A 16560-nucleotide genomic window follows, 5' to 3' on the forward strand; every position below is an offset into this window, starting at 1 on the left:
CCATGGTTTAAAAGTCTTTCGCTAAATGGTCTGATGGCTACACCAGGCTGTTAGTGAGTCTTCTATACTGGAATGACAATGCTCAATGAGAATTCTGAAGGTGCCCACACATATAGCGACATTTTACACGATCTGGCCGATTTCGACGAATCGTGACGACAGATCGTGTAAAATATGGCCAAATCGTGAGAAAATCGTGAGTCCTCACTCACGATCACGATGCGCGTCCCCGCTGGTCGCACATCGCATCGTCAGATCTGCCGTGCAGTAGGGCAGATCTGACAATCTGGGACAAAATGCACTGGGAAAAAAAAAAAAAGTTAAGATGCACGATAGATCTTATGCTTTTTACTCCAAATCGTGTGTAGGAGCTGCCGGGGGAGAGTTCAGGGGAAATCGCACACATCGTGGGATCGTGTGCAGATCGGTATGTGTTTGGGCACCTTTAATTTAGGGTAGAAGGTTGAATTGAAAGTGCGAGTGTGTGCACCACATACATTAATTTGCTACTGCTATATCTGGTGGGGGTCTGGTCCAGGTCATCTGTGGAATAATAGTATGCGTGCTTTCCCCTTCCAGACCCCGTTATGGTGCTGTAGCAGGTATCTCCATTGAGTAGTGTTTGTGTGAGATGGCTGCACCCGCTCCACTGGAGTTTTTACCGAAAGTAAAGTTAGTGCAGACGCTACATCAGCAACATACCGACTGGGACTGGTGGGGGGTGTCCGGATCTTCTAAAGACACCACCCTACAAACACCACAACGGAAATACCTGCCACAGCACCATACCAGGGGACTGGAAGGGGACAGCACGGAAAGCAGCCCTGGGGACAGATTACCTGGTTGAACCTTGGTACACAATCTGACCATGAATCCACCAAATCTTTATTCTCAGTTTATTCACTACAGGCGATATAATGGCACTGCAATAGGTAGAGTGTATACCACAGCAGTAGAGATGTTTGCATTCAGCAGTGTTGATTCTGAGTTGGGTAAAAAGCAAGTAACTTTGCACTGCAATTAGATGTTACTTTGGACATGCCCCTCTGAAATAGAAATCTCTCTGCACATAGTAAATCTGCCCCACCTGCAGTGCAGCATGGCTTTACCAAGATGCAAAGTTACTTGTTCCTTCTTTTTCTTTTTGTATTGTTCCCAACTCAGCCCCAGCATGTTTAATAAACTGTAGTGTATATATATATATATAGGAAGGGGATAAAACATTTGTGTACTTTTGCCTGGATCTTCATGCCGAACGGAAGTGGTGTCCAAATCTTAGAAGCGTTACAGTGTTTATATTTGTATGTATTATACATAAACAGAAAATTAGCTGTTGCATAATAAACTAACCTTGAATGCAGGTGACAGTTCCTGTCCCAAGTTATGAAGGATTGTCCCTGGATATTTTTTGTCATATCCCTGGTTTTCATTACCAACTAATGGCATAGTACTGGATGTTGTTCTTAGCATCCATTGTCCTCCTGCATGCTGTATACCCTAACGTTTATTACACACCACTATTTAAGACGTAACAAATATATATTATGACCAATGGTCGAAGTTTGACTGTATATATACTTTTCCTACTACTTCAATTGTAATACAATGAAATTCCATTCAGTTATATTTTCCATAATACGGTTTCTTAATTTCCTCTTCAGGTAGTGGAGAGAAGTTGTCCATAGCGACCAATCAGCATCTGTCATTTTATTGACTGAGCTTGATAAATATTAGCTAGAAGCTGATTGGTGGAAACTTCTCCACTTTATCTCTCTCCAAGGTTTGATACATTCCCCCCTCAGCCTCCTAATCACTGATTACAACCATGCCCATTGGACATACAGGGTTTAGTGTAATGTTATGTGTCCACATACAACACATACAAATGTACCTTTACTGTACAATAACAAACTGTCAGAAGTAATTTTGAAATCTTAGCAGAATCATTGCCATGGGATCTGAAACCCAATGTCAGTTTTGAGTGGCAGATCCTTTAACTGACCAGAAGATGGAAATCCCTGCACGCATATGTTATAAACACCTGGCTTTGACTTTTTAAATTGCCAGAATCACGCCCATGCCCGCATCTCGCAGGCTATTACATACAGCCCTCATGATCTATTGTTCTTTGCTAGAACTTTTGAGAAGATCAGGGAAAGATGTCGGATGTAATTTCCCAAAGATTTACAATGCCAGTTAAAATTTAGTGATCAAATGTGAAAATGTATCCAAATCAGAATTCAAAATAAAAGCATTTAAAATGTGATATATGCAACTCATGATATATGCAGACACACATATCTTGTACCATGATATTACATAAAAATTAACGCTGTATATTAGTTATGCTCTAGAGAAGCATTAATCCTGTATTCAACTGGTTATTCCTCTATTTATTTGTATTTTTTTTTAAAAGTAGTCTAGCCTAAAAAGAAGAGAAAATATATAGTAAACAAGACTCACGTTAAAGGCAAATTGTCCAGAGTAGTCGTACATGCCGCAAGAATGCATAAGACTCAGGGTATTCCTCACTGCTTCTGCACTCAGAACCCGCTCTCCTGTGATGGGACAGATGCCACCATTGGCCAGTGTGGCAGCTATCACACTCCCAGATTCACATGTCACCTCAATGGAGCACAGCTAGGCAGAAGAGGAACATTCATAAAATAACAGTACAGTTTGGTATCTGTAGATACAATCTATGTTTTATTTTTTACTTGAATCTTACCATGTATAGTAGCACTGACCTGGAAGTAAAGATCCAAAGCAGCCGCCATGTCAGCATCAGGGGGAAAACACTTGATGGAGAGAGAAAAAGCAGAAGCCAAAAGATATATATTTATTAATATTCCGACTTGTTGGACATAGAGGTCCAAGTAGCCCCGGCGCCCAGATCAAGACAAGTACATTTTATGATGGCCATTTTTGCAGCTAAAAAGATCTACAGTATATTGTGAGTGCCTGCAGGGCATTTGTGGTGTTGTTGTACACTACATAGATCTACTTAGCTGCAATGGTTTTTACTGACTATTACAATTAGCTTCATATAGTTAGAATTCACAGTCTTCCTGACTTTGCAGGAGCAAATAGCTTCATGTGTAAGGTGTCTCACTGCAATGTGTGAAGTTGTGGATTTAAGAACTGGGTATGATCGATTAAATGTGTGTTTTAAATAAAGGAGGATGTAAATGAAGATGCACATATCCCCCTATACGTAAAGTCTGTCTGTGCCCCACCTCCCATACAACGGTAGAACACTGGACACTGACAGCAGAGCACTGCCTCCAAGACACAACAAGAGGTGTGCCTACTCTCTACCCTAGGAAGATTCCACTGCAAAATATTCTAGCTTTGTGTGTAGGCTGACAAATATGAAGGGGCCTGCTGTGCAAAACAATATATTAAGTCCCATTTTATTCTACTACCAGTGGTGGCTCCAGAGGTGAGGCTGCAGCACAGTCCAAAATTCAAATAGGGGAACCACACCAACTGGCTCTTCATCCATAGGAGGAGGGGCTGGACGGGTAGGCAAGGGAAGGGTAGATGACATTTGCCTGTCAGACTAATGCTTTTCAGCCTGACGTTCTCTGAAGCGTAGGTCAATCTTGTTACAGAGCGAAATCATGTCATTTAGGTTAGTAGGGAGCTCACGGGTGACCAGATCATCTTTAAGTCGGTCCGAAAGTCCATGCCAAAAGGCTGAGGTGAGGGCTTCCTCGTTCCACTTGAGCTCTGATGACAAAATTTTAAACTGTACGGCATATTGGCTGACGGGACGGATTCCTTGTCTCAGAGTCATGATACCGGACGATGCTGATACGGTACGTCCAGGTTCGTCAAAAATCCTCCTTAATGATGACACAAAGCCTGCATAGTTATCCAGTAGAGGATCTGAACGCTCCCAGAGTGGGGAGGCCCAATCCAAGGCCGAGCTGGACAACAGGGAGACGATGTAAGCCACTTTGGTTCTTGCAGTGGGAAAATTATTAGGCTGTAGGGTGAAATGTATATCGCACTGATTCAGGAATCTGCAACAGAGCTTAGGGTTGCCGTCGAACTTGTTTGGCATAGGGAGATGTAAGCGGGGAGATGCCCTGCTTCCTGTATTCCCGGACATTGAAGCGGGTGTAGTAGCTGGTACCCCAGAGGTGGATAAGGAGGTTTGCAGATTATCCTGTCGTTTAGATATTTCTTGCAGAAACTGAGCCATTTAGTGCTGCATGGTTTCCAGGTTTTCCAGACGGCCAGCAATGCACCGAAATAAATCTACTCCAGACTCCTGTTCCGTGGCTGGATCCATGGGGCCAGTGCAAACTGTGAGGTTCTGTTTTTGTTGTGGACCCGGGGTGGTAATAGGAGCAGACACTGAAGCAGGTTTAAAAGTAAATTGGAGTTTTTAATGAGTGACTTAACAGACATGAATGTGGTAAAATAGAAAGTCTGGGTATAGCACTAAAGTGCACTTGGGAGCTGTAGTGAGGCAAATAGGAAAAAGTCCAGTTAGTGACAGGCAATGGAAAATGTCCAGGTAGTGACGGGTTAATAGAAAATGTCCAGGTAGTGGCAGACAAGGGGAACTGTCGAGGTGGTGACTGATTAATGAAGATTGCAGACTGAGGAAGAAATATCCAGCAGAGTGTCAGTGGAGGCAAGGTGTAGGGTGAACAGCAGGACTCAGGTACTCAGGCATGGGGAAGGTAATGGAGGATGCAGGGTAGTCCAGCGGGGTTGGAGCAGACAAGCAGGCAGGCAGGTAGCGTTTCACAGGTAGCAGGTAGTGAGCACAGGGAACTCTCTCTCAGCAATGCTGAGAAACACGTTGCACTGGCAATGAAGTGAGGCTCTGAACCTCCCTAAATACCAAGTGCTGTGCCCTGACTGGCCAGAGAGAGCATGTGACAAACCAGGATTGGGCGAACAAATCACATGGCCGGGGGCAAGATGGCAGCGCCCATGCCAAATGGAACTGAAGCACTGCCAGGCCTCACCAGCCCAATGTGACAGCATGCCCGCGCCGAGCCATGCACAGCCAATGCCCCTCGCCACACACCAGCACCACCGCCAGACGCCCCCCGCCACAGTGACCTCACAGGTAATACCCGTCGACCACCATGCCGAGAAATCGTGACATTATAGTACTACAGTGAAATGCAAACACTGTAGGGTTAGCAATTAGAATGAAATACAAAAAACTAAAAGTAAAACTAATTTTTTTAATACATTGTACAATTTATTAACCTTGATGTAGGCAAAGTGTGCATTGATATTCAATGTAAAGATAAGAATAGTAGGACATACATATCCGTGACAAGAAGCACCTGGATGAGATTTGTTACCTTCTTCTCCTTGAGGTAATATCCAATGGCGAAGTTCCGGTCTCCTGTCTCCTTTTCTGACTGAAACCTGCATTACATCAAACACATATACAGTAAGTAAATGCAACAGGAATTTACATTTTACAAATGAATACCAAACAATTATGAGCATGTTATACAAGTGGTGCTACATGCACAGATCAAACCACATTTTAATTCAAATTATTACTCAAAGCAGTTTGTTGAATAGGCTCCAAAGTATGAAAATTTATAAATAGACCAAAAAATTTTTTTTATAAATTCAAGGTAGTTTCCCTATGAGACTCTCCACCTCTCTACAAATTTTCAAACAAACTCTCAAGACCCATAATTTCATCAAAGCCTTCCAGCTCTCCTCCTAACCTACTGCTCCATGCTTCTTCCTCACTGTCTACTCTTTCTGTGTCACCCCTGTTTGTTTGCCCCTCCCCTTTAGAATGTAAGCTCTCACAAGCAGGGCCCTCTTCCCTCATGTGCTTCCTTCTCTTACTCATACAATCATCTACTCCAAACGCCCCACACAGGCACAGAACACGTGGTTGATGATGCCCTGCTGCTTTTGAGTGTTCTGATCGCTATTGCAGCAATGTTTATAAACTATGTCCTTGTCCTGCATTGTTTTGTACTGTAAGTCACTCTTGTTTGTACTTTGTGAGGCGCTGCGGAACCCTTGCGGCCCTATAGAAATAAAGGAATAATTTATGAACTGGCACAAAAAATATGATTGTACAGTAGTAAGTGTGAGGCCCTTGAGTCGGCCAAATATAAGTGAATTGCAATAACATCTATCCATAAAATGGGTTGGGTACGGGATCCCGGCGGTCAAAATCCCAACGCTATAAAATCTTGACGCCAGCATCTCCATAGGTTAGGATACCGACACCTGTCCGTAGGTATCCTAATCCTCCCCCTCTCCCCACCCCTAACCTCAACCTTCCCTCCATGGTGCCTAAACCTAACCTCCCCCTCCTGCACCCTATACCTAACCCTCCCCCCTTAGTGCCTAACCCTAACCCTCCCCCCTTAGTGCCTAACCTTCCCCTAACCCCGCTACTTACCTTCGCGATGCCAGCGGTCAGTATACTGGTGCCAGATTCTGACAGGTGTCAGGATTCCAGCGCCAATATTGTAAGCGCTGGCATTCTAAGCGCCGGAATACCATGTGCCGGGATACCGTATCCCCCATAAAATAAGTCACAACATTTCAGAACTATGTTGTGGGATATAGCACATACAGTATACTCAATAGTTCTTGTATGTTATGCGCTGGAAATTGTAGTTGATGCATTATGCTATTCGGTGGGAAGTTCTGCAGGTTGTCCAAGAAACCAGATTTATATATTTTTTACTATGTATTAGTAATAATTATAATTATCTGAAATATTGTACTGTCCATAAGCATAGACTAACTACATCCTCGTTAACTGACATGGTTACAAACGATGTGACCTGTGAGAAATGCACAGTGGGCGGCTGCCGGTACATAATCTGCCAGCAGCTGTCAGTATCACAGGGACCTCCGGACCCCCCTGCATCCTTCCCTCAGTGTCTGCTGTGCTGCCCATCACTGCTGACCGGTCTGTATGGCAGGACCCCCACCTGGCGGCTGCAGAGAGGAGCAGTAACTGGGGAAATGTAAAAAAAAACACCCCTCAGACCCCCAGTGTATACCTGGCAGCTTCTCAAAGGAGCAGCTTCTGGGGAAATCAAAGCCACAATGTTCCAAACATCAATAGTCTGATATATCGATTAACAATATAGTAAAATTTGATGTTGGTGTTAAGAGTTTAAAAAAATTATATATATATATTTTATAAAATTGGCTAAAGTAAATTTTCAAACTTATTTGCAGATTTAAAAAAATGCTGCTTGCATAAGTATTCAACCCCTGAAAACTAGTAGAACTGGGTAGAACCTCCTTTTGCTGAAATAACAGTTTTAAGTCTCTGTAAGTTTCTACCAGATTTGCACACACTGTGAAAATATGCCATCGCATACAGCCGCCTGGAAGGGTAATGAAATGCCCACCGTTGTATAAATACGCAGCGGTGATCACAGATCCTTCAATAACCGACCATCTGAGTAATCATATGGTCGCGCAGAAGGGTAGCGGGAACTGAGATGCTGGCGCCATATTTTCTGCGGATGGAATCGCAGATGTAGGCAGATACATGCCACAAAACGGTCATGATGTGCCCACGTTTCTGCCACCACTCCATGTTACATTCCACAAACTGGTCTTTGTCACTTGCAACTAAATGCTCATTACAACCGTAGTCACATATGATCGCAATACAATCAAGCAGCGTGTGTATTACGGCTAAGTCGTATGCACAGGCGGCCGATAATCGCTCAACTGCATAAATATCGGCATTGCGTACATATCTGAGTCAGGCCCTATGTCGGTCTGATCACGTACACACTACAATCAGCTGTGGTGTGCAGACTGGTACAGCAGCGTTCTTACGTTGCGTTGTTGAAGCCGGTGTAGGTGTTTCCTGACATCCTTTGCAGAAACTGCATAATCTTGAAAGAAGAAAGAGACAAGTGAGAGAAATTCTGGCCAAAGAAATCTGTAAGCTCTATTAGTCAGGGTTGCATACCAGAGAACCCATCTTTATGATGATAATTACCATTTTAATATTAATAAAAAAGCACTGTCCCATATCCAAAAAGTGATCTAAGCATCAGCAATTATACCCTGGGAGAGATGAACAGAGTCGGTACCACAGTAAAAGCATTGGAGCTCCATCCAAACCGCAAAAACATAAAACAGAACATCAGTATTTTTTATTTAATTAAGGGCACCAGATGTTTTTTGATTTATTAAGGGCTACAGATATTTAATATTAGCCTGGTATCTACAGTTCAGAGGTACTGGATGTAATAATGGCAAAATTGCCAGAAAATTGAATATCAATCTCTGGAACAAATGTAATATTTTTGTATTGATTTGATATCCTAGTTGTCATTTTACACTGGTTCCAGAGATTGATATTTAATAATCTAAGAGTATTCTCTCAATAAATGCAATTAATATAAAAATTATAAAATGTTATTTTATATATGTTTTTTAGGCACCTCAATGTAGATTGATATGTACAATTATTCATATTAATAGATTGATTTATATGGTGTTGGAGTCCGTTTTTTACATAGAAATTAACAGCTCACTAGAAAGATTGGTAACTAATCAGCGCCCATTAGGAGAGATATAATGAGGCTCCAATAACCTTTGAGCTATCCTCTGATGAAACCGCCGTGTCATAGGGCGGAGAAACGCGTCAGCATGTGGAACGCAAACTGGAAACCGGAAGTGACGTATCGCATGATCCCCAGCATCTCCTGATACACTGCAGTATCGTGGCCGGCCAGAAGTGCCATGGATTAGGAGTAGAGGCCCCTCTGCCTTGGACCCCAGCACCTCCAGACCACACAGCGGAATTACCTTTGTGCCAGTGTAAAAGCTTCTGCAGTGCAGGACAAAGCACTAAATAAGAGACCCAGTGTCCTCCCCTAATCAGGGTATAGGTAAGAACTATCTGGTCACAGGTGCTTTTGGAATGGGAAAAGCTGCTGGATGGTAATATATCTTACTTGTCATATATCAATATTTGCTTTAACTGAACTTCCTTTATATGATACCACTAACTGCCATGCTTTGCTGCTAATAACATCAATAACCTAAACCTGTTTATCTGCTGTGACCGGACTTTTTTTTCTAAGACCGAATTTCATGCTTTGCTGCTAATCTATGCTTATTGAGACTGTTAACCTGTCAATACCTTTAATATTTATTTGTGTGGTTTTAGCTGGATCCATGCAATACTGTATCATTATTATTGTGACCATAGGCTCTTTATTTTATTTCCGTCTGCTTACCATGGTATAGCATTATTTTAATGTATTTGACTGATTGTTGAATACATTTTTATCACTTTTCAAACCAGCAGCTGCAATAGTGCTCCCATTATTTTCCCTATTTGGTAATGAAATTGGGGTAGATACCAAAGGTTTATTTTATTTTATTTTTTAAAATAAAATAATTTTTATTTTTTTTTCTTCTCTATTTTACACTATAGAAGCCTGCATAGATCTTAAGGATCTGTGCAGGTTTGTAAACCACAGCAGATTTGTGGCAGAATAGGGTTCTAGAAACAGTTGCCGAATTTATTTAGAAGGTCAAAACTAGGCTAAGGGGGCACGTGACCAGGGTGCCGGAGAGAGGCTGCCGGGAGGCTAGGTCGCTACTTCTGTGGGTTTGGAGCCGCATCCCGGCCTTGAGTGACACAGAGATACCGTCAGTCTAATGTGGTGTCGGTTGCAAGCCAATCAGTGCTCGTGGACCGGCAGCCAATCAGCAGAGGCTGCCGCTACGTGAACTCCAATTGGTTTGCGAACTGAGTCACATTACAATGACGGCAGTACTGACTGTTCCCCAGCGTGTGGCAGTCCCGTCCCGTGCCACCCCGAGCTCAACCACCACACGGCCCTGGCAGGTAAGAGAAGGGAGACAGGCCTTACTGTGGCTTATTGTAAAAGAGGCCTTACTGTGGCATAATTTGTAAGGGGCATTACTGTGGCTTAATGAATAAGGGGCATTACTGTGTTGCATAACGTGTTGTAAGGGACATTTCTGTGGCATATTGTGTTATAACACATTATGCCACACATTAATGACCCTTATAAGGGGCATTACTGTGTCACAAAACCACACACCCTTTTCGTCCTCTATGTTGTATTTTTTGGGGGGGGAACTAAATTCTGGCCTTGCACCGGGTAACAAAAATCCTAGTTTCAGCCCTGCCTATGTAACCTGGACGACATCGCCTAAGTTGGCCTGCATGCATGGCCGATGTATGATATCGTTATCGTCCATACATGCCCGCTGATCGTTTGAGGGTTGGAAGGCACAAAAAATTAACCATCTGAACGAGAACGATATGAACATAAAATCCCCAATCATTCAATAATACTATTTGTTTAGTAATTTAATAACAAATCCCAACATGAAAATAAAAACATTAGAAATATTTTTTTGAAACCCCTGATTAATGACAAACCTAATTTCATTAAAAAAAAGGAGCATTCTGGCACCTTTTTTAATGTGAAACAAAAACAATTCTGGCATTAACACTTTTGAACACAAGGTGTCAGCATTGAGCTTTACAGGAATCATTAATCATGAAAGTACAGGGTTGAACAGATTTGTGTGTTTGTGTCTACAAATAGATTCTGGGAAGATTTAATTAGCCGCGGGAACCCTGTGCTCTAAGACCCAGAGGGTGGAGGTAGACTCTGATGCATCTATGCAAATGCACTGGTCCCAGCCCTTCAATAGGGAAACAGTCAGTACTAATAACAGCACTTACACCCACCCCATGCTTGGAGGAAAAGACCTGTCTGAAAATGATGTGACCTCTACATACAGTGTGCTCAACTCAAAATAGACTGTAACTCTGTGTACACACCCATGGGAAGCACCTCCTACATGCAAACACCCAATTGCCATCCCCTAACAACCATTAATTCATCGACGAGAAGCAACTAAGTTCTGTCCGACCACATTCCCATAAGGACACTGGGCCTGTTCATAGGTGCACACAGTTCATATGCAGCTGCGGTTTCTCACGGATTTGCAAGTGTGAAAATGCCAGTTTAGTCATTCCTCTTGTATACTTCTGTGCCATGGACTGAACAAACCCTGAGACGCCCACTGCATATTTCAGCAATGCTCAAGTGCGCCGGTGGGTCCGATCTCTTCATCACCGACGCAACATCAAGCAGCCCTTACATGGCACAGAGTCTCCCTAGCAACTTTCTCAAAACTAGGCCACTTTGGCTGCAGTGTAGAGGAAGAGGACACAGCTGCTTGCTGAAACATGCCCATGACATGCCCATGACATGCCCATGACACTCCCACAACACGCCCATAACACTCCCATCACACTCCCATAACATGCCCCTAACGCTCCCATGACATTCCCATAACACGCACATGACACTCACATAACGCTCCCATAACATGCCCATGATGCTCCCATGACATTCCCATAACACGCACATGACACTCACATAACGCTCCCATAACATGCCCATGACGCTCCCATTACATGCCCATGACGCTCCCATAACACGCCCATGACACTCCCATAACACGCCCATGACACTCCCATAACACGCCCATGACGCTCCCATAACATACCCATGACGCTCCCATAACATTCCCATGACGCTCCCATAACATGCCCATGATGCTCCCATAACACTCTCATAAAATGCCCATGATGCTCCCATAACATATCCATGACGCTCCCATGACGCTCCTATAACATGCCCATGACGCTCCCATAACATGCCCATGACACTCCCATAACATACCCATGACACTCCCATAACATGCCCATGATACTCTCATAAAATGACCATGACGCTCCCATAACACTCCCATAACATACCCATGACGCTCCAATAACATTCCCATGACATTCCCATAACATACCCATGAAGCTCCCATAACATACCCATGATATTCCCATAACATACCCATGACATTCCCATAACATTCCCATGACGCTCCCATGAAATGCCTATGACACTCCCATAACACAGCCATGACACTCCCATAACATACCCATAACACTCCCATGACACTCCCATAACATGCCCATGATGCTCCCATGACACACTCAGAAAATGCCCATGACACTCCCATAACATGCCCATGACATTCCCATAACATGCCCATGACATTCTATAACATACCCATGATGCTCCCATAACATACCCATGACACTCCCATGACACTCTCATAACACGCCCATGATGCTCCCATAACATGCCCATGACACTCCCATAACATACCCATGACACGCCCATGACATTCCCATAACATACCCATGACGCTCCCATAACATTCCCATAACATACCCATGACGCTCCCATGACATGCCCATGACGCTCCCATGACTCTCCCATAACATACCCATGACACTCCCATAACATGCCCATGACGCTCACATAACATGCCCATGACGCTCCTGGTCCTGCAAGGTGAAATCACTGCAAATTCACCTTGCGAATTACATTTGCAATTCAATTCCAAACTCGCATCTCTTTTTCAGAATAAATTCGCCTGTTTTTGTTTGCACCCCCCTGAGCAGGGAAAAGGTAGGGAAAATCTGTATTTTAAGGTAAAAATGTCTGGAACCCCTTGGACACCCCCCCTAATGACTAATTAGGCATTTTTAATTTTTCAAGTAGCTTAATTGGGCCAATAATTACATGTCATTTTTGGGGTGAAAAAAAAATAAATGGCCTCAAATTACCCCAAAATAAACTTTTTTTAGCTAAATCATACACCCTAAATTTAAAGAAAGTATTTATTTCAACGAAAAATAATTGCTTTCTATCATTTTTATTTTACATTGTATAAAGTTGCCTGAAATGACCCCAAAAGCATATTTTTTTCCTACTTTTTTGCATTTTCCGTTTAATTCTTTTGTAATTAAACAAAATTCTACAGCTTTTTACGTTTATTTAGCTTTTAAAAAAAAATAAAAATACACCAATCAGCCATTAAAAGCATACAGTACTTTCCTAACAGCCTTCTACATGATTCTGCTAACAAAGTTTTCACTTTTTTGGGATCCAGGAAGGTCTCCCCACTTTTTCTTGCTATTTTCGCTGTTCGCCTTTTAGACAAAATTTGCAGACTCCCACTGTGAGTAGTGCAAATTTGCATTTCTGATTGAATTGCGCGAATCTAGGGTGCGTGCATCAAGGTGAAGTATGCAAATTTTTAGGCGATATTTTATAAATATCAATGAGTATCAGTCACTGACAATACGCTGCCAGCAGAAGAGCACAAGTGGTGCGTGCAACCACATCCATGTAACCAATATTTTGGGAAAGCTCGAACACCCAAAACAAAAAACACAGTTTTGGTTAAAATTATCCCTTTAATGGTGTTACTGATGGAAATCTACTGTGATCAAACATATATATCTCCACCCACAATTATACATTTATCTCAAATATCTTTAGTCAGTTATTAATAACTATTTGATATAAACAAACTATTCTAGGTTTAGAGAATATTTAATACCAGTCCCCACCTTCCTGTCCACTACATCTTCCACCAATGTCCTGATCTTCAGCGCACCTCATTCTATGCTATCTTGGTGGTGTTATTGCTCACTTGGCAGGTGGAGGGGTGATACCCTACAGTTGCACAATATCAGTTAAAAACTTGTCCCGGCCACACAGTAGGGCACGCAGGAGGGTGTTTCTGAGTACCCAGAAACCCCCCCTAACAGGCTTGGGAGCAGGCACCATGCTTTTAAGCCCATCCACCTCACGGCAAAATGCCGTGATTTGCGGGTCAATCGAGAGGAGGCGGAGCCAATATGATGTGATTCCATTAGAATCGTGTTATTTGGTTCTGCCCCCTGGAATTGCAGTATTTTACCACTAGGGGAGGGGCCTAATGACATGGTCCAAGGTAAGTCTGTGTGTATGTAATCATGTGTGACATGTGTATGTATATATGTACAGTATGTATGTGTGTGTGTGTGTGTGTGTGTGTGTGTGTGTGTGTGTGTGTGTGTGTGTGTGTGTAAGGTATGTGTGACTTACGTATGTGTGTGTAAACCCCCTGCAAAAATCCTGCATCTGCCCCTGGCCACAGATAATACCACACAGTTGTAAACTATTACTATTCAGGTGACTCTGCCGATAGCCATCTTATGTGATGTGAGATTCCACTGAAATAAGGCCATTTTGGAAAAGGGAGTCATAGGCGGGGGGGGGGGGATTTTCCAGCTGCCTGGAAACCAGCTGCCTGGAAACCCCCCTCACAGCCCACACCATGATGACCACAATAGAAATAACGTATAATACTAAAGTTGCTTGTTTTTAAGATCCCCTCAGTGTCACAAATGAAATAATTTGCACCACCTGTTGATCTTTTAAAATGTGTGAGGCAATAATGAATACACTTGTGCACCAACTAGGAGATCTGAAAAACATGCACTGTTAGGGGTGCACTGATATAGACCATCTACACTATAGGATCAGTTATTAATACTGTATAATAATAATACACTATCCAGTCCATAAGGAGACCAATCTGTACATATATGTCCAGGGCAGTGCTAGGTTCTTTTGCTGTCCCCTAGACTCCTGAACTTGCTCAAATGATATGGAATGGATCCCACATCTGATATAAAAAACCTTCAGTGCAGGCAGTACGGCCCTACTATAATGCATATAATGGCTTACTGTGATCACTGGTCCTGTATATGTCAGAATTATTACATACACTATACATTGTATGACGTATACTATAGAAGGTTAAGTGCTATTATGCCCTCTTCATAGACTGGCCACACTTGTTCAAGCATTTAGACCCCCTGCATCCAGAAATCCTGCGTTTGCCCCTGCAAGTAGAAGCCAGTGGCATTGTAAATAAAGTTGATTTTAAACCATGACAGTTGGGGAGAACAGATGAAGAGCATGCCATTAATTATCAGCAGGATGAGCAGAAGCTCCCTGATGCTGGCTGTGAGTGGCCTCCATTACCAGTGGCGTAACTAGGGTATTTGGAGCCCAGGGCAAATTTTAAAATGGAACTTCCCCCCCCCCCGTATGCGCATGGTCACAAGGGGCGGGGTCACTTAACAATGGGGCGTGTCAACAGGACACATATACCCCTTTCTCGTCACTCTTAACATTCCTTTCCATATGCACCTTAACCCCTGTAGTGCTCCTTATACAGTCCGCCCTATGCAGTGTCCCCAGTAGTGGTCCCTCTTATGCAGGCCCTCAGTAGTGCCCCTTGTACATTACCCCCAGTATCCAATGTCCCCAGTAGTGGTGGCTCTTATGCAGGCCCCCAGTAGTGGTCTCCCTTGTGCAGCTCCCCATTAGTTCCCCTTATACAGTTCCCCCAGTAGTGGTCCCCCTTATGCAGGCCCCCAGTTGTGCCCCTTATACAGTGCACTCAGTAGTAATCCCTTTTCTGCAGCCCCCCAGTAGTGGTCCCCACTATCCAGTGCCCCTTGTAGTGGTCCTCCCTATATAGTGCCCCTAGTGCAGTGTCCCTTGTGTCTCCAGTAGTTAGCCCCTTATATAGTGCCCCCAGTAGTAGACCCCACACTTATGCAGTGCCCCTTATATAGTGCCTCCAGTAGCAGTCCCCCCCAGTTGTGGTCCCCCTATGCAGTGCCCTTTATGTAGTGCCTCCAGTAGTAGTCTACCCAGTAGTGGTCCCTGATGGAGTGCCCCAGTAGTAGTCCCCCGATTAGTGCCCCCAGTAGAGGTCCCCCAGTGGTGCCCCCAATTACTGCCCACAGTAGTAGTCCCCCCAATTACTGCAGCCGGTAGTAGTCCCCCCGATAACTGCCCCCAGTAGAGGTGCCACCCCCCCAAATACATAGCAAAAAAATAAATGAAAATAAAAAACTTACCTGCATCCACACTCCTGCTCCGGCTCCCGCGCCCACCGCCGCGACGTCCGCACGTCAGCCCTCCCGGGCTGGCGCACTCTGCATTATGGGAGAGACGTCATGACGTGTCTCCCATTACCCACTGCAGGAGCCGGCTCTTGCAGTGGGCGCTGCAGCAGCCAATGAGTGTCTATCTGACTCTCATTGGCTTCTGTTTAACACACATCTCCGCCAGCGTTGGTAGAGATGTGTGTGCAGCAGCAGCAGCAGCAGCCAATGAAAGTCTATCTGACTCTCACTGGCTGCTGATTAACACACACGTCGCTGCCGCACGGCAGCGATGTGTGTGTTAGCACAGCCTGAGCCCGCCCGCCTCCCACCCTCCTCCTGGCACTATTGGGCAAGCGCTCAGGAGGAGGGAAGGGGCTCGGCTGTGCAGCACAGGACTGGCACTGGGAAGCCTAGCGCCGATCCTGTGTAAATGTGTACAGAGAGGGAGGAGGGGGGATACTAATTACCTAGGCCCATCGAGGGGTAACACCAAAGTGCTGACTCCTTCTCAGTGACAGGAGCTGGGTGCTGCACTGTAGCATTATGTGCAGCACTCAGCTCCTGACACAGTGAGGGAGCTGGCACTACACACAGAGTGTTCCCCGGGGGCACACTTCTGGGACCCCCGTAGTGACTAAAATGGGGGTTTTGGCCCACGAGACAATGCCCCCTGCCTGTGAAGCCACAGCCCTGTCTGCGAGGCCACA

At 44.2% G+C, this 16560-nt stretch overlaps 1 protein-coding gene across 4 annotated transcripts in view; it reads right to left on the reverse strand.

Moving 5' to 3' along the window:
* The window catches only part of GLS2 (glutaminase 2), a 130448-nt gene that overhangs the window by 10981 nt on the left and 102907 nt on the right, over window positions 1-16560 (reverse strand). For all 4 annotated transcript variants that reach the window (XM_088473152.1, XM_088473155.1, XM_088473153.1 and 1 more), the window contains 4 exons: window positions 7822-7880; window positions 5337-5403; window positions 2748-2798; window positions 2464-2640 (listed from right to left, as the gene is read on the reverse strand). In XM_088473152.1, the coding sequence (XP_088329278.1) occupies window positions 2464-2640; window positions 2748-2798; window positions 5337-5403; window positions 7822-7880 (354 nt within the window). The remainder of the gene's footprint in view (window positions 1-2463; window positions 2641-2747; window positions 2799-5336; window positions 5404-7821; window positions 7881-16560) is intronic.

Source organism: Taudactylus pleione, unplaced genomic scaffold, assembly GCF_031769625.1.
Source record: "Taudactylus pleione unplaced genomic scaffold, aTauple2 ptg000130l, whole genome shotgun sequence".
Lineage (NCBI taxonomy): Eukaryota > Metazoa > Chordata > Amphibia > Anura > Myobatrachidae > Taudactylus > Taudactylus pleione.